This window comes from Nicotiana sylvestris, chromosome 6 (genome assembly GCF_000393655.2).
Source record: "Nicotiana sylvestris chromosome 6, ASM39365v2, whole genome shotgun sequence".
Classification (NCBI taxonomy): domain Eukaryota; kingdom Viridiplantae; phylum Streptophyta; class Magnoliopsida; order Solanales; family Solanaceae; genus Nicotiana; species Nicotiana sylvestris.
Genome location: NC_091062.1, coordinates 206,207,975 through 206,225,135, shown reverse-complemented (window position 1 = coordinate 206,225,135; position 17,161 = coordinate 206,207,975). Strand labels below are relative to the sequence as shown.

At 35.8% G+C, this 17,161-nt stretch overlaps 2 protein-coding genes across 9 annotated transcripts; both read right to left on the bottom strand.

The window, feature by feature from the left end:
* Window positions 1-1,547: 1,547 nt before the first annotated feature.
* Window positions 1,548-6,207, bottom strand: LOC104227363 (sulfite exporter TauE/SafE family protein 3-like). 8 transcript variants are annotated; one of them, XM_070147830.1, is made up of 14 exons: window positions 5,965-6,074; window positions 5,732-5,855; window positions 5,552-5,619; window positions 4,625-4,784; window positions 4,105-4,305; window positions 3,965-4,029; window positions 3,846-3,873; window positions 3,673-3,764; window positions 3,173-3,259; window positions 3,008-3,058; window positions 2,502-2,723; window positions 2,323-2,416; window positions 1,887-2,027; window positions 1,548-1,799 (listed from the first exon to the last, which is right to left on the bottom strand). In XM_070147830.1, exons 3-14 carry the CDS (start codon window positions 5,573-5,575, stop codon window positions 1,714-1,716), a joined length of 1,251 nt encoding a protein of 416 aa, XP_070003931.1. In that variant the 5' UTR covers window positions 5,576-5,619; window positions 5,732-5,855; window positions 5,965-6,074; the 3' UTR covers window positions 1,548-1,713. The 8 variants fall into 8 exon arrangements, 7 of the variants coding, with proteins under 7 accessions (XP_070003931.1, XP_009777904.1, XP_009777896.1 ...); XM_009779602.2 differs by lacking the exons at window positions 5,732-5,855; window positions 5,965-6,074 and adding an exon at window positions 6,189-6,207; XM_009779594.2 differs by having other exon boundaries at window positions 5,552-5,855; window positions 5,957-6,107.
* Window positions 6,208-9,840: 3,633 nt separating this feature from the next.
* On the bottom strand, window positions 9,841-11,535 carry LOC104227366 (large ribosomal subunit protein eL37x). The gene is made up of 4 exons (XM_009779604.2): window positions 11,388-11,535; window positions 11,035-11,170; window positions 10,824-10,925; window positions 9,841-10,084 (listed from the first exon to the last, which is right to left on the bottom strand). The coding sequence occupies exons 1-4, from the start codon at window positions 11,388-11,390 to the stop codon at window positions 10,041-10,043; spliced, it is 285 nt and encodes a 94-aa protein (XP_009777906.1). The 5' UTR covers window positions 11,391-11,535; the 3' UTR covers window positions 9,841-10,040.
* Window positions 11,536-17,161: the final 5,626 nt, after the last annotated feature.

The following is a 17,161-nucleotide window of genomic DNA, read 5'->3' as shown; positions in this document are numbered from 1 at the left end:
AGCCATTAATATTAGTAAATTAAATAATGCAAACAAAAGCCCAAACCAAAATCAAATCAATACTAATGCTAACAAAAGACATTCAATTTAATATTACGAACGGGAATGTATTGAATATCTCTTTTTTGTTTTGCAATAATTTAGATAAAAATGCATAACCTATTTTTATTTTTCTTTAGCGTTTAATCATGTAATTAATACTCACTTATTAGTCTATTTATTTTAGCATGACTTAGTACTTTTAGATTATGTTTATTTTTATTATGGCTTTTTAATTAGCAATATTTATATTACATAATTTTATTATCTTTATTGTTGAAATATTTTAGGATAATGCCATGACACATCTCATATTTTGTATTATTTTCTTGGAAAATACTTTATATAGTTGTATCTTACTAGGATTAAAGAAATATTTTGAGCATACGTTATATGTTTTGTTCTACGAAGATTTTACCGGGAAAAAAGAGCCCGAAAAAATCCGAATAACCCGAAAATCCGAGAAAACCCGAGAAAAACCAAGATTGAAAAATCCGAGATTTATTGGTTTGGTCTTTAGATTTAATAACCCGACACAATTGGTTTGGTTTGATAATTATAAAATCCGAACCAACCCGACCTATGTACACTCCTAGTAGCGGTAATGGTGGCACTAGTGGTGGAGGAGAAGGAAATTTTAATGGTGAAAAAAAAAATAGAAGGGAGGGGTAAAATGGGTTAGGGGCGTTGAGGTGGCAAGCCATGTGGCATCCACCTCATCAAATGCCAGTGCCACATAAAATTAGATGTCAACTTTGGATAAACTTAACAGAAAAAGGATATATTTGAACCAATAGTATAATGATAGAGGTATATTTGAATTCAAAGTATAACAAAGAATATATTTGAATCTTTTTTTATAATACATGAATATATTTGACCGTTTACCGTGAACTTAAATATCATGTTGAACCAAATTTTTTTCCTTAACCGCGTTAATCAATTAGCTGCGCTAAGATCCTAAATTAGTTGCTACAGCAAACTCTTTCATTTAACAATTTTATAAGATGATTGCATACCACAACTTTTCTTATCTTCCTCGCATTTATTTTCTTTTCAATTTATTCATTCATTTCAAGTTCAACGCACTCAATCCACTTGGCAAGGTTGAGCATTTTTACCATTAAAAAATTATTTGCTCATACCAAGAGGGAATATAGACATTTTCATTGAAATATTTTATGATAGGAGTTACTAAACAGAAGGTATTTCAACGAAATCATTTGATAAATTCCATGAGAAAATCAAGTTATAAACCAAAACAATAGGCTGTCTAATATTTATCGCCAAGAGAAACTATAAAAATTGACCAAAACTTGAGATCTGATACTAAGAGCCCATTTGGACATAAGAAATTTTTTTCAAAAAATTTTCACTTTTTTTCGAAATCAGCGTTTGTTAATAAATTTTTCACTTTTCACTTGAAGATGCATTTTGGAAAATTTCGAAAATTTGAAAAACTCCAAAAAGTTATTTTTCGAATTTTTCACTCAAATCACTCACAAAACTTCAAAAACAACCCAAAATTATATTCATGTCCAAACACAACTCTAAATTTCAAATACCAGTTTCACTTGAAAAAAAAATTCTATCTTTTTTGGAATTTTACAATTCTTATGTCCAAACGCCCACTAAAAAATACAGAAAGTGCAAATTAGAACATGAATGCTTTGCTTAAGAATTGTATGCACAGATGTTGTCGAATCCTATATGCTGCCCTTCCTCGACTTTTTTAATCGTGTCTAATATGCCAACACCACCTGCACCAATAAATAAACTTAGTAACAGAAGCTGTCGACAAAAACAAATACGATCAGAACCATATTAACAGAGTGAATAATACTTGCCTAATGAGAGGGCGCTCACAAAGATTGTGAAGGCCAATACAAAGATAATGACAGATGCTCTGCCCACAATGCTAATTATTTTCCTTACAACATTCTGTCCTACAAAGGCCGCAATAGTGCTTACAGCAACAAAATATAGGGCTGCAAAAGAGAAACCAAAAATCAGTAAACAGTTTCATAAGGAGCTTTGAATGACGGACATGGAGGAGAGGAAAATGTCATAACAAGAGTGGATTGCTCAGATGGTTTTCCATTTTTTTTTATGTTCCTGCTCGTGCCCGGATAGAGAAGGGCACGGCTCCCTCTCTCCCCGTTCTACCGTCCAAACAGGTCAGCATTCCCCCACCTACAACTTCAGGGTGTGAAAAGGAGCTTTGAATGTAATCAACTACACAACTAGGAATGTCCAACTAAAACATTCAAGTTTCTTCACTACCATATGGTATTGGAAAGCGTCTTAGTAGGTAATATTGTATGACGGACATGGAGGAGGAAAATGTCATAACAAAGGTTGCAGTGGCACTTGATACCTGCATTTACCAATATCATGAAATAAGCTTTATATCTTGGCAACAAAAAGCCAAACCAAAATGGAAAATGAGATGGATATGAAACCTGGGGAGGAATGCCTTGCTCTAGAAGCAATGGTCCCAAAATGAATCCTCCACCAAGACCAAGCAATCCACCAACTATACCAGCCAAAATGCCACAGCAACAGCAAAGAATCAACTGATGCACTTTCCAGATTATTACGGCATCTCTGCTTGACATGATAACCCTTGATCCATTGTACAAGCAAACTGCTTGATATACAGCAGCTCCTACAGCAACAGGAACCTGAAAAATCGGAATTATCTTAGTCAAAAGTTCTCTATTCATCGGAGAAGAGAAGGTCATAGGTCATTCGACATGGCCAGAACGCAGCATCATGCTACAAGTATCAATACCAATATAAGCCTAGACATGGAAGTACAATGCACATTAGTTTCTATAGCAAAAGATTGTTCATCAAATAAATAAAAGGCTTGCTAGTAAATAAGGTATAAAAGGAATTACAAAACATTGAGAAGCAGTGGAGCATACACACACAGACCTGTTAGCATTGCAATAACAACACATACCTGTAAGAGGTTTAAGATCCAATATGCCACGGAACAAGTTGATGAATAATTCTGTAAAAAAAATGACAGCTTTCCATCAAATCCGCTAATAAATGCAGGAAATCATAGAAGGCAATCCTAAATGTGTAAAGCCTCGGAAACAGGCAAAGAGATAAATGTAAGAACCTTGGATATATGCAGAACAAGGATAACGACCCAGACGGCAATAAGTGTGGTGATATCCTTCCAGTATACATTGTCAATAATTGGCATCTGGAAAAGCTCAACAAATTAGCACAAGAGGACATATTTTCAAAAAACAATCACTCTAAGCTCCCTTGTGCCACTTTAGCACACCCAATTTGACTACTGAAAAGATTAAAAACTGAAGTTTCATATGTTTTTCTCTTTGGAGAAAAATAAAGTTAGCTGCTCGGGAGGAGATGGGACTTAGATCTTATAATCTCTGGTTTATGCCATAGACCATTGAACAAATCCCTTCAAACTAAAGTTTAACTATATAGGTGATTTTGTATAAAGGTTGAAAGTTTGGATAAATGGCGTCGAGTACTTCACATCAATTTCAAACCAATACTAATCTGTAATTATGATTTTTCATGTAGGTGGAGAAGTAAACTGGAACAGACAAAAGAAAATTAAATTAAATCGGGACACAGGATAATCACCTCTGATGCCTTATAAACTTTTTTTTCAACTCTAGATCGATTATCTGGACCCTCAGGTAGAAGTTTGTATATTACTTCCTCACCATCAGCACCTGATTTCAGTTCATTAAACTAATTGGTCAAATACCATTGCTGATATTCTACAAGATAAAGCAGATAATGAAGCAACTGACCACCAGATGCCAAGCGTCCAGCAACTTCCTGGATGTCAAAATAGATATGTGAACAAGGTATCAGAGAGACTCAATCTTCTATTCTACTCTACAAATCACAGGATAGAATAAGAGACAACCTCCTTTATTATCGTTTCTCTTTTCCACGTCTCAACACCTTTGGAAAATGCCTTAGTTGATGCCACTGCAAGTACCATAACCAATCAGAGTAATTCTCTTGATGACATGGGTAAGAATGAAGCTATAAACCTTGCGCTACCTATGAAAAGGATGATCAATAAGACTGTAAGCATCCACTCTGCAAAAAGTACGTTTAGAACAACTCCGATACTGATACCTAGCAACAACATTGGTTGGAAAAGAAGAGCTAGATTGTAATCAATAATAGACATGTCCATTGTTGGATGCCGCAGCTTTAAGTTGTAGTAGACAGTTGCACCCGCTGCACCAGTGATCATACCTTGCAAGAAAAACAGAACGCTCAAAGAAAGCACCAAAAAATGGAACTATGGTCCTAAGCTGCATGTAAATTTTCTCTAGTAAACTGAATGATGTAAGAATCAGCACAATATTGATTCACAAGTAGCCCTGGCTCTAGTAAAACTTGAATGACACACAAGGAATCAACAATATATTGATTCTAAAACCATCTAACATGCAGTTGGAAGTAATATCTATCAAGAAGCTTCTCACCTCAAATTAAGTTTTGTAACAGATCTCCTGAAATACAAGAGCAGCATGGTAATTATGAACATTGGAGATCATAAACGGATTCTTACATTTCGATATTGCAGTTGATGTCTTTGGATCAAATCCGATGATTAAAGTAAGCATGGGAACAAAGATACCACCTCCCCCTACTCCTCCTGCACTCCCTAAAGCAGCAGCGAAGAATCCAATTATTGAACCAACAATTACTCTCCACCCAACTTGCAGTTCCTGAAATGCATACCAAACTTCAGTAGTAACATCTACTTTATGTTAATTTCACGTATCGGCACTGAATTTTATCACTATAACAGTAAAGTTAATCTTTGTCAAATTAAATAACTGAATTTTTTCCACTATAACAGTAAAATCACATAACTGAACTATGCGTGCATTGCTCAACAACAATAACAACGGCAACAAAAATCCCATAAGTGGGGTCCAAGGGGCAGAGAGGTGGTTTGCGATAGACCCTCAGCTCAAGCAGACGAAAATGACCAGAAGGTGAAAAACTCTTACAGTAAAGAATGACACTTTCAGCAAGTTCACCTCAATTTTGTTACTGTCATGTAATTGCATTAATATGGAATGTTTCTAAAATTCAAAGACGGAAACAGACTATGTTGAGTCCCACATCGGCTCAAAATGGGTAACTTGGACTCCTTATATTGTCTTCAACAATCCTCGCGCGCGAGCTAGTTTTTGGGTTGAGTTAGGCCCAAAGTCTATTTATTATCAGAGCCACGCTCATCTCATTATTTAGCCGATATTGGCCCCCCAATCTTTTGGGCCCCCCATCTTTATATTGTCTAGGCCCCAGTTATCCAGGGGAGTTGTTGAGTCCCACATCGGCTCAAGATGGGTAACTTGGACTCCTTATATGGTCTTAGGCAATTCTCACCCCATTAGTTGAGTTAGGCCCAAGGTCCATTTATTTATAAGAATAGCTGGAACAAGGGAGAAATGGTGTTGAGGGAAGAAAGGGAAAGTGAACTTACTGGCCAAACATGATGGTAATGCATTTCAGCCTTTAGCCTCAGAATATTGAATAGGTTGAATACATAACCTGATTCAAAGTCATGAGTTGTTCCATTATTACTCAGAGTGATTCTATCTGAAATCTGCTCTGCAGACGCAAAAACATTGGAAGATAGAACGACAAAAACAATCACAGCAACCACAAATGTTGTTAAAGCCTTCAACTTTGATTCAGTTTGTGCCATCAATTAGTAAGTTCCCAACTTTGATTTTCCTTCTAATAACTGGCTCCCACACTTCTTTAGAAACATTTACTCAGTTAAACTGCAAGCAAGAAATCAAGATTATTTGCTCTTAACCAACTTTAAATATGCAAAGATAGCAACTTTGTGAAAAAGAAAAATTTCAAGATTCTTTACATTTACCAGCTTACATATGAAAAGGAAGTAACTTTGCGAAGAAGATAGATGAATAAGTTAATCTCAATTTTGGCTACTTAAATGACTCCCTTGTTTAGCTCCTTAATGATTATTTTCTCTTATCTATATTTTCTGTGTCTTAAAAGGACCCTTAATCATTTTGAAGAGCTGTTTCTACAAATCAATTAATACCAATAAATGCTGAGAGAATGAGACGTGTTTTTCTGCCAATGCCTACCTCTCTACAGCCTAACATAGTAACATGGTCTTGTGGAAATGAGTGGCACTAAGATTATTGCGGTTTATTTGGAACATAGAATTTTATAACAAAAGTTAAGCACCACTAAAGGATGTGGTCCTCCCTTATTCAAAAGAGTCTCTACTTAAGTCGTATGAAAAAATCTTTAGTTCCCTTATTCAAAAGAGTCTCGAGTTAAGTCGTATGAAAAAATCTTTAGTAGGGAGCGTTCCCCTCCCGAATAGGGTCCAGTGGTGGATCTACATGTTGTTTTTTTGGGTGCTCAAGCACACATTATCTTTGACAAGATTTAGTAAATTTATATATGTAATTATAAAAATATTTAGATAAATATTGAGTGAGTACCCATTATTAAACTCATTTTTCCTCTTCTTTCAGAATTTTTATCAGTGAGCACCCAGGACTTTAAAATCCTGGATCCGCCATTGATATGGCCCTATCCGGTGCAAATCCGGATATAGTCGGGCTCGGCTCCAATGCGAGTACCGAACATGAAAAACCAAAAAAAAATTTAAGCACTTTTCCAATGTCAGTATCGAATTAGATGCATGGTCACTTAACTTGCTAAAATAACACTAATGGTGGTCCTCTTTTGCTTCTTTTATTTTCAATGGCTTAATTTGTCATCTTATCCTTTTAAGGGGTGCAGGCACCTTGCTTGAGTAGATTTTTTTTCGTAATCTGTATATATAAATAATAAATAAAATTAAATATAAATATAAAAAATAATACCGCTTGCCAGTACGGTAATTTATTTATTTGTTCACTTTTTCGAGTGTTAATACCACTTATAAAAATTCTTGCGTATGTCACTGTCCTTTTGCACCCCACAAATCATAATTGCTGCTACTAGTTGTACTTGTATTTACCACCATCAAGTGAGGTGGTTGATATCCTTAATTTCACAAGACATTCCTTTTGGATCTACCTACAGGCTACCACATCTTGAGGTGTTGAGACATTTCTAAGATGAGTAGTTATTGAACCAGTATTATGAAAAAGAAAGGAAAAAAAATTACTCCATTCCTTCACTTTTACTTGTCACGATTCAACTTTTTGAGAGTTAATTTAATTAATTTTTAAAGTTAAATTGCATTAAAGTTTCTTAATATTTTAAAATTAATATTTAACTATTCGGAAACTATACGAAAAGTACTACATATAATTTATAATTTTTCTCATATTAATATGGTAAAAAAAAATATATATGTTAAATGTTGGTCAAAATTTATGTAGTTTGATTCTCAAAGACTAGAGTTCAAGAATATTTTAGCCCTTTTCGTTGGATTTATTAGTTTCTGACTCAATTGGACGTAGGGGTGGCAAAATGGTTCAAAGAAAACAGTTAATAACCCATATTATCCATCAAAAATGGGTTGGATAATGAACTTTTTAAAAACGGATCAAATATGGATAAGAACCATATTATCCATTTCGAAAATGGATAACCAATGAGTAACCAATGGATAATCAATGGGTCTAACTTTTACATTTGTAAAGTCTCAAATTATGGGTTCCCCAAGTTAGGGAAACTAAGAATTCTCCCAAAAGTGATCATATGCAAGAAGTCATGGATAATATCGTTACTCATATTATCCGCTAGTTAACCTATTTTTATCCGTATTAAATATGGGTTGAGTCGGATGATTTACCCATTTTCAACCCGAACCATATCCGACTCGTCCCGCCCCGCCGGTTTGCTACTCCTAGTTGGACGTATAGAACAAATGACAACCCCAATTTAATTATGTTGTCCACCTTTAATTGAAACCAACTAACAACTGGATTGCCTCCCCAACGGTACTCGACTTAATTCTAAGACCAACCCTCTTCAATTTCTATCAAAAATTTGTTGTAACGTTGAGCCATCAGCATCAGCCCATTCTAACAATTTGAGATCATACGGCATTTTGACCCCACTTTCGAGATTCAGTTCTGATTATTCAGTTGATACCCCAGTTGGATTCGAGCGCGCTCACACACACAAGATAAATACATTTTTGGAAAGTACACTTTCAAAATCCACAACGTCTAAATTCTAAACGATTGTTGCGCCTGAATTTAATATATTCAAACAAGGGAGCGGCTCTGCTCCATTACTCTTTGCTCCAATAATCATCAATGCATCTTTAAATGGATGACACTTGCTTTCATAAGTATGAAAGGCTGAGATTCGTTTCTAACTTAATTCTCTTTTTTTGGTTGCATTCTATTAATGGTACTGCTGGAAAACAAAGAGCCTACCCTCCCAAAGCTTTTGTACTTATCTCCTTCCAAAGCTATTATCCCCTTCCAAGAAAGCATACAACATATCAAAGTGTGGCATTTGATAAAGCAAAAAAGCTGTTGAGTTTTTTTTTCTTCATTCACATTTAAAAATAAATATGGTTATTGTTTAATAGAATTAGACTTAGTTTGTTTACATGTAAAAAAAAAAATCAATATTTGATGCTATGAATAAATAAAATAAAAAAAATCAGTGCACTATGCGCATATTTTGTCCTACACAAAGTAATTATCACAGTTGGTGAGAGGATTCACATATTAATAGTATGATTTTCTTGAAATAATATATCAAAATATTAACCACAAAAACAAAAATAATGTTTGACGAGTAAACAAATTTTGGAGTAGATCAAAGTATAGAGAATAAGTTACAAGGGAATTCCAGCCTTTCATACTTATAAGGGCACGTGTCATCCATCTAAGGATGCATTGATAATTACTGGAGCAAAGGTTAATGGAGCAGAGCAGCTCCCTTCAAACAATATACAGTTTCTTTGAATGAAGATAGGAATCTCCAGATATCTCACAATACCACCATTATTGAGTTAGTTGGCCAATAACGACTTCATAAACTTTGCAGTTTGCACTTCATAGTCAAATGCCAAATTCAAGGAAATTGGCAAAAATATAATATGGCAAATACTCAAACCTTGGCAGCTCACTACACTATAATATCAAAGATGAGGACCATTGCTGGTTTGCTGTTTTTCCACAGTAGTCCTCTAATGGTACACTTTTGAATAGGTTAGGCTTATCTAATTTAGCCCACAAAAATCTACTTCCTCCAACACATCTAAATAAACAAAGAGCAAATAACATATGTGAGAATGGAAAGAGGGGGCAGTTAGTATGGCAGGGAATAGGTTTGTCCGTAGCAACTCAAACATCTTGGTCACACCATCAGATTCCAGGAAACAAGACACCTTCCAAGAATAGAGCAGAGATCAAAGAACACTTTTTTTTCTGAGTATGACTACCAAACTTTACTTGTATGCCAAGCTGATTTCTTTTCCAGGCACTTCATAGGCATCTGAATTCATACTACAGGCTGAACTAATCATCTAAGCAAACATTAAGAACGGGTATAACCATATAAATATTGTACATCGCCAATCAAGCCAACTAGAGCAAAATAAAGAGACTCAGGCAGCATCTTCAGCAGCTTCACAGAAGGGCCAAGAGAAAAATTAAGCAACAGCAAGTGAATGATAAGGAAGAACGGGATCAGCAAAAGATTTACACACCCTCATTTCATTTCATACTGCAATGGATTTGGAATAAGCAATTTGAACAACCTCAAGGTAACATAATAAATGGACAGGCAGCTCAGACCCAACAAGCGATGGAAGTCCATAAAATGCTTCTTTATAAAAATGCCGAGTTGGAATACATACTTTGAAAACTTTAAGCACATCAATCTTTTCAATGGGCATTTTAAACCCCAGATAGAAGGTTCCCAAAATTTAACTTGCTCTAACACTTGAACTATCAAAATCAGGCTACCACTAATAGCCTCTCAACTCTCAAGTGACTGTCTTAAAGGCCTCAAGCAGAAACTGCTGCCTTCTTCCTTGGAGCTGCTTCAGTACCTGGACGGAAAAGAGTTTAAAGTTTATTATTATTGCACAGAAGTTAAGACAAAGATACTCTTGATCATCAATTGGCAATGCCTAAACCAACAACTTAGTCGAGCTAATAAAGGGAAGATCATTCTGAATTCCAGATACACATCTTTCAAGTTCAAGTAATACCTATTCAACCCAGAAAACCTTCTAGCATTCCGGTCGTGTTAAGGCATGATTTTGAGAAATTTTTTACCTTGAAAATTATGTTTTAGATCATCTTCCAGCATTCAAATGGATACTAAAGCGAGTGACAGATGATACGCACTCATACCAGGTGGAACACAAAGTATTACTCCTATAATTTATTGAGTTGGAAAAGTACAAAAAAGCTCTAGTAGATATATCTTTTTTATGACCGAGAAATCCATATGGAGCAACCCTTAGGGCCAAACGAAGTATTCAAATCTCAGGGATAATTGATTGGGTTGAAAACAATATCTAAAATATTTAAGCATGATGTACATTTGCAACGTAAAACAACTTTTGCTAAGTGAAGGTTTAATAATCTTTCCCCATTTAATAGAGGAAAACATTCTTAAGAATACAAAGTAACCAATCACTGGAACAATCACTGGGAAAATGATTTCATAAATGTTGTAAAACAATTTCCACGATACAAAACACACACTTAATTCTAAGTGAAAACGTAAATTAAATCTGTAAAATGCAGAAACAGAAGAACTTCCACGCATAAAGGGTGTACCTTCTCTAAAATTGGTCTTGAACCTACGAGGAACATTACGAAGGTACCTCATGCGGCCAGTCCCAGTTGTCTTTCTGCGAATTGCCTTCACACTCCAGTTGTCTGGAAATCCATTCACACAAAACAAGTTCAATTCCCATCAGATGATTGATATATTGATAATTAATACTCCATTGAAAAGCGAAAAATAAAAAAGGGAAAAAAGAATTACATGTCCTTTTACGGGCAGCAGGGTAAGCACAAGCAGAGCAACGGCTCTTCTGAAGATGAAAGCTGCGCCGCCCACACCTCACACATAGTGTGTGTGTCTTGTTCCTCCTCTTACCAAAACTTCCTGTCCCCTTCCCCTATTGTACAACAATCCACATTACCTTTTGTAGACTTACAAAAATATATGCCTATTTATGTAAAATTTGAACCATTTTTTGCTTTGTTCATGTCATCGTTTCATTTTCTCGTATCGTTCCAATTGTATAAAATGTCAACATATAAGTTCATGGGAAAAAATATGAGGAAATAATAGGATGGAGATTAAGAGAAGCTAAGGGGTTTAGCTTTACTTACCATTGCACTGGAGTTGCAGAGACCCAAGCCACCACCTCCTCAGCTCTTTCGACTGAGACCTGCGGCGATCTAGGTAGTGCTTATAGTTGGTTGTTAACAAAGGAAGAAAGATTTTAGGGTTGTGACTTGTGCGTGCAATGATGATGGGCTTGAATTGGGCTGAAAGTAATTGGGCCAAATTAGCATTTTGGGTGGGCGAAGTGCACAAATACGGAGGGGCGCTTTTTGTGTCACGTTTTAACTTGTACTCGCTTTGTAAAAAAAATTACAAATGTACCCGCTTTTTTGCATAACTTCAGCATATGGGACTGAAGTAGCAAAGGCAATCACGCAAAACATCAGCATTCTAGTAGCCGGGCCTGAAGTTCAGCTCTAGAACTGAATTTTTTTTTGTAACTGTCGAACCTCAGCTCTAGAGCTGAAGTTTTTGTTTGTAACTGGCGAACTTCAGCTCTAAAGTTGAAGTTTTTATTTGTAAGCTTCAGCTCTAGAGCTGAAGTTTTTGTTTTGTAACTGTCAAACTTTAGCTCTAGAGCTGAAGTTTTTGTTTGTAACTGTTTTTTTGTTTGTAAGCTTCAGCTCTAGAGCTGAAGTTTTTGTTTGTAACTAGCAGTTTTTGTTTGTAACTGGCGAACTTCAGCTCTAGAGCTGAAGTTTTTGTTTTTGTAATTGGCTGAAGTTTTTGTTTTGTAATTGTCGAACTTCAGCTTTAGAGCTGAAGTTATTTGGAAGCTAGCTTTAGAATAGGATCTGCTCAAATAAGCTGGGGATATATCCATCAAACAACTTGCTAGTTTGTTTAAATCTTAGCACTAGGCTCAAGAATTTTTATGTGCTAACATACTTAATTTAGCTTTACAAGAAACAACTTTCACCTTAATAATATTTATCAAAACAACCCCAAAAAAAAGAAGTAAATAAATGCAAATTAATCATCCCTGATTGCGAGAACAAATAATGAGCTCCGTAATACGATTAAAATGCAAAGACGTTGTCACTTAACAATGGTATCTTGATAGTTTCCACTCATGAAAGGAACTATGAAAAATGATTTCTTTTTTAATCATATAAAGGTACAAAAGAAAGTTTTAACTTCTATGCACCAACAGTTTAAAAGAAATTTTATCTAAAAAATAATCTGCATCAACAGCAGAAGAAGAAAATGAAGGAGGAGAAGGAGGAGGAGAAAGGGGGCTGAAGTTATTTAAAAAGTGGTACAAGTTAAAAGTTTTTTAAAAAATGGGTATAGGTTAAATGGGGGCGACCAAATAGGGCACCCCGTGTAATTTTTACAAGTACGGGGCATTTGCATCTATACCCGCTTTTTGGGTTAAGTTTTAATTTGTGCCTGTTTTGCAAAAAAAAATTGCAAGTGTAACTATTTTTTCGCGTAACTTCAGCATACGGGGCTGAAGTAGCAAAGGCAATCAGGTAAAACTTCAGCATTCTAGTAGATGGGCCTGAAGTAGCAAGCGTGCTGAACCAAGCGTGCTGAAGTTTATGTTTGTAATTGCTGAACTTAAGCATAGTAGCTGAAAGTTTTATTTCTATTTGCGGAAGTTTTTGTTTGTAATTGTTGAACTTAAGCATAGTAACTGAAGTTTTGTTCTTTATTTGCTGAGGTTTTTGTTTATAATTGCACTAAATAAGCTGAAGTTTTTTTGTCTTGGATTCATTAGTTTGTCATTAAGCTTTTTCAAAAACTTCAGCAGAAGATGCTGAAGTTATTTAGTTCATTTATAAAAACTTCAGGATTAAATAAGTTGAAGTATTTTTGTCCTAGATAAGCTTTTTCAAAAACTTCAGCAGAAGATGCTGAAGTTATTTAGTTCATTTGTTTGTAAAAACTTCAGTACCATATAAGCTGAAGTTTTTGAAAAAGCTTTCTAACATATTAGATAAATATCAGATTGTCAACAGTATCTAAATCATAAATTTTGGAAATAATAAGTGAAAAGAACAGAATTATCAGGAAAAGAATCACTTAGTGTGACCTTAAACTTCCTGTACATGAAAATATTCACAAATTATTGTCTACTAACTTACATAATTATTTATAATTTGTTTTTAAATAATCTGATAAACATACTTATGGCAATCATCCCATGAACTAAAGTTTCATAGCAACACCAACAACAACAGAAGAAAGAAGAAGAAGAAAACAACGACGACGACGACGACGACGACGACGACGAAGAAGAAGAAGAAGAAGAAGAAGAAAACGAAGGAGGAGGAGAAAAGGGGCTGAAGTTGTTTCAAAAGTGGATACAAATTAAAACTTTTTAAAAAAATGGGTATATGTTAAATGAGGACGACCAAATAGGGCGCCCCGTGTAATTTTTACCACAAATAGCCACTTGAAGTATTAGTCGAGATTTACAAATATTTAAATTTTAGCCACATTAGAATCAAACTTCAGCCTCTTGATATGAAGTTTGAGATTTCATTCCCGCGGGTTTGAAGTTTGAATGGTAGTTCGAACGTAAGTCCTTCGGGTTTGAAGTTAGACCGGACAATTTAAAACTTTAAAGCAGCTACGGGTTAAAGTTCGAAAACTGCTACCAAAAAGTATGAAGTTGAGAAATAGGCAAGTCTAATATCAAACCTCATGTCCGACGTTTGTTCTCATACGGCTAAGTAGTTGTGTATGATTTAACTTTAAGTTCAAAATAATAATCATTGCAGATCAATATGTAAAATCGAATTTTATGTTGCAAGAAAGGAGGAGTGCATTGGTACTACAAGGATCTTCACCAACAATAAGTTCAAATACGAATCACAAACATTCGGAATCTACAATTAAGTGCATGTTCAAATCTCCCAAAACACTCAACTCTCAACTCTTTGTCCTTCCTTAGGCCACTCTATTCACAAATTATCCTAAAAAGTAAAACATAAAAGAGAAAATATTTTTTCCTTTCTAAATTAGATTATTTTTACGCATATGATTTCTAGAATGAGATTCTAAAAAAATACATCAACCACATATGTATTTTTTCACTCATACTAAATTTATATTAAATCATATAAACAGCGGTGGAGCCACTTTAATTTTTTTTAAAGTATATATACTATGTATTGACTCCCCTTGACTTCTTTGTAGGGTTGCTTATTTATATTTTGACACCTATAGTAAAAATTATGGCTCTGTCATTTCATATAAACTTACCATTGTATACAGTTAAAATAGGGCTTGCCCGATTTTGCCATTTAATCGAGAGCAGGGAATCACGTCGAGGGTCAGTCTCGTAATGGATCGGGTCAGAGCACGAAGATAAGGTATCGAGTTCGAGAATCGAGGTGCTCGTCGAGATCGAGACCAACAGCGGACGAAATTATATATGACAGACTTCGAACGAAGCGCAATAACGGAAAGGCGAGATATCCGTAACCAGTAGAAGATCACGGCAAAAATCCTGGAACAGATCAAATCAAGGGTGGTTGTTCAAGCTAATCATGGGATTTACTTTTGTAATTAGAGTTATATCATAATTAGGATTCCTCTACTATATAAAGAGGAGTCCACATCATTTGTAAGACCCTTATATTGACATACATCAGAGCAATACAGTACCCTTTACAGTTACTCTTTAATTTACATATTCTTGTCCACCAGTTATTTTGTTTCTTAACTATTTTTGACATCGATTAGTTCGAGGATACCAAGCTCAAGGGCTGAATCACATTCCAAGACTGATTTGCTTTATTTTATTATCAACTTCTATCACTAATCTTTGCATTTATCAATTGGTATTAGGTGAAATCATGCATCCTTAAAATCACATTATAATTATAATTGTTATCCAAATTTTAGGGTAAACAGTTTGGCGCCCACCATGGGGTTAAGGATAATAGTGATTGCTTAGTATTAATCCTCATAACACACGCTCCTTTTACGCTTGTTCTTGTAAGTGGTTTCTATTTCAGGAATCAACATATCAAATTCTCAAGTAGCACCCACACATACGGACAACAGTCTTGGTCTTCAGAGCGAGAATGACAATGTAGCCGCCCCAGGAAACAGAGTGTCTCCGGTCAATCCCGATGGACCACAAGCTGTTAACCCAATTGACGTAGGTTCCCATGTTGTCATTAATGGAAATTTGGGTGTCGATACCAAAAATAGCATTTGCAGAGATGTTCGAGCAACCGATCAGAATGCACAGAGTGGTGAAGAAGGTGGAATTAGCCTTTGAATGATATTTGAGATGTTGCAGACTCAGCAAGCTGCGATAGCGCAGCTGCAAAATCAGAATCGAGCACTAAGCAGAATTGAGCTCGATCTATCATAGGAAGTTATTCACAGGGTCGAGCCTATACCGGAGAAATCGAACGACAATGAATCGAGAACTAACCCCACCATAATGAAGATGCTTGAGGAACTCACTAAACGAGTCAAATCAGGACAAAAGATAATTGAGGCTAATGATAAAAAGGTAGAGATGTACAACTCACGGGTTGATCAAATACCGAGGGCACCCCCGATTCTAAAGGGTTTAGATTCGAAAAGGTTCGTACAGAATCCGTTCCCACCAAGTGCGGCTCCGAAGCCCATTCCAAATAAGTTATGCATGCCAGAAATTCCCAAATACAATGGAACCGCTGATCATAATGAACACGTCACTTCTTATACATGCGCAATAAAAGGAAATGACTTGGAAGAAGATGAAATTGAATATGTTCTATTGAATAAATTTGGTGAAGCTTTATCGAAGGGGGCGATGATATGGTACCATAATTTGCCACCCAATTCCATCGATTCCTTCACCATGCTTGCTGATTCGTTCGCAAAGGCACACACCGGAGCAATAAAGGTCACAACTAGGAAATTAGACCTCTTCAAAGTAAGACAAAGGGACAATGAAATGCTAAGGGAATTCATATCTCGATTCCAGATGGAACGCATAGACTTACAGCCGGTCACCGATGATTGGGTTGTCCAAGCCTTCACTCAAGGTTTGAACAAGCGAAGTTCGGTAGCATCATGATAGCTAAAGCAGAATTTGATTGAATATTTAGTTGTGACTTGGGCCGATGTACATAATCGGTACAAGTCGAAGATCAAAGTCGAGGATGATCAGTTAGGAGCCCCAAATAGATCCGAAGGTAGAATTCAAAGGGACATCGATAGAGAGCCCTAATCAAATAGAGATCAGTACAAACCTTACAACGTTGATCGTAGAAATAACGGACTAGGACGTAATCCCGTTCGGAATGACCGAGGACAAAACTCTTGAGGGTGCGTGAGTAAGAGTGGCTTCGATAAACATGTCAAGACTAAGGAGGAGCCACAGTTATCAAAGTACAACTCCAGCATCGCTACATCAGGTATTGTATCAACCAATAGGCGAATCAAAGATACTAGGTGGCCCAAACCCCTACAGTCTGATCCGGATCAAAGAAACCCTAACCAAATATGCAAATACCATGGAACCCATGGTCACAGAACCGAAGAGTGTAGGTAATTAAGGGAGAAGGTAGCTCGTTTATTCAACGAAGTTCATCTTCGAGAGTTCTTGAGTGGCTGAGCTAAAAATCATTTCAGAGATGGGGATGCAAATAGGAAAAATGAGTAGGAGGAACAACAATATGTGATTCATATGATCATCGGTGGGGTTGATACCTTATCTTTCAATCACGGAGGAAAAGCTTACCTGGTACTACTTACCAGAAGATACCTTATCTTTTAACGATGAGGATGCAGAAGGGATTGAACACCCTTATAATGACGCACTGGTAATATCTATCCTTATGAATAAAATTCAAGTTAAACG

Coding starts and splice junctions, on each gene's coding strand:
- LOC104227363 (XM_009779594.2), bottom strand. CDS start 5,776: ATGGCACAAACTGAATCAAAGTTGAAGGCTTTAACAACATTTGTGGTT. Junction 4,785..5,551: donor ATTACCATCATGTTTGGCCA/GTAAGTTCACTT, acceptor TATGCATTTCAG/GAACTGCAAGTTGGGTGGAG. Junction 3,260..3,672: donor AAGTTTATAAGGCATCAGAG/GTGATTATCCTG, acceptor GAGCTTTTCCAG/ATGCCAATTATTGACAATGT.
- LOC104227366 (XM_009779604.2), bottom strand. Junction 10,926..11,034: donor TGCTGCCCGTAAAAGGACAT/GTAATTCTTTTT, acceptor ATGGATTTCCAG/ACAACTGGAGTGTGAAGGCA. Junction 10,085..10,823: donor CAAGACCAATTTTAGAGAAG/GTACACCCTTTA, acceptor TTTTCCGTCCAG/GTACTGAAGCAGCTCCAAGG.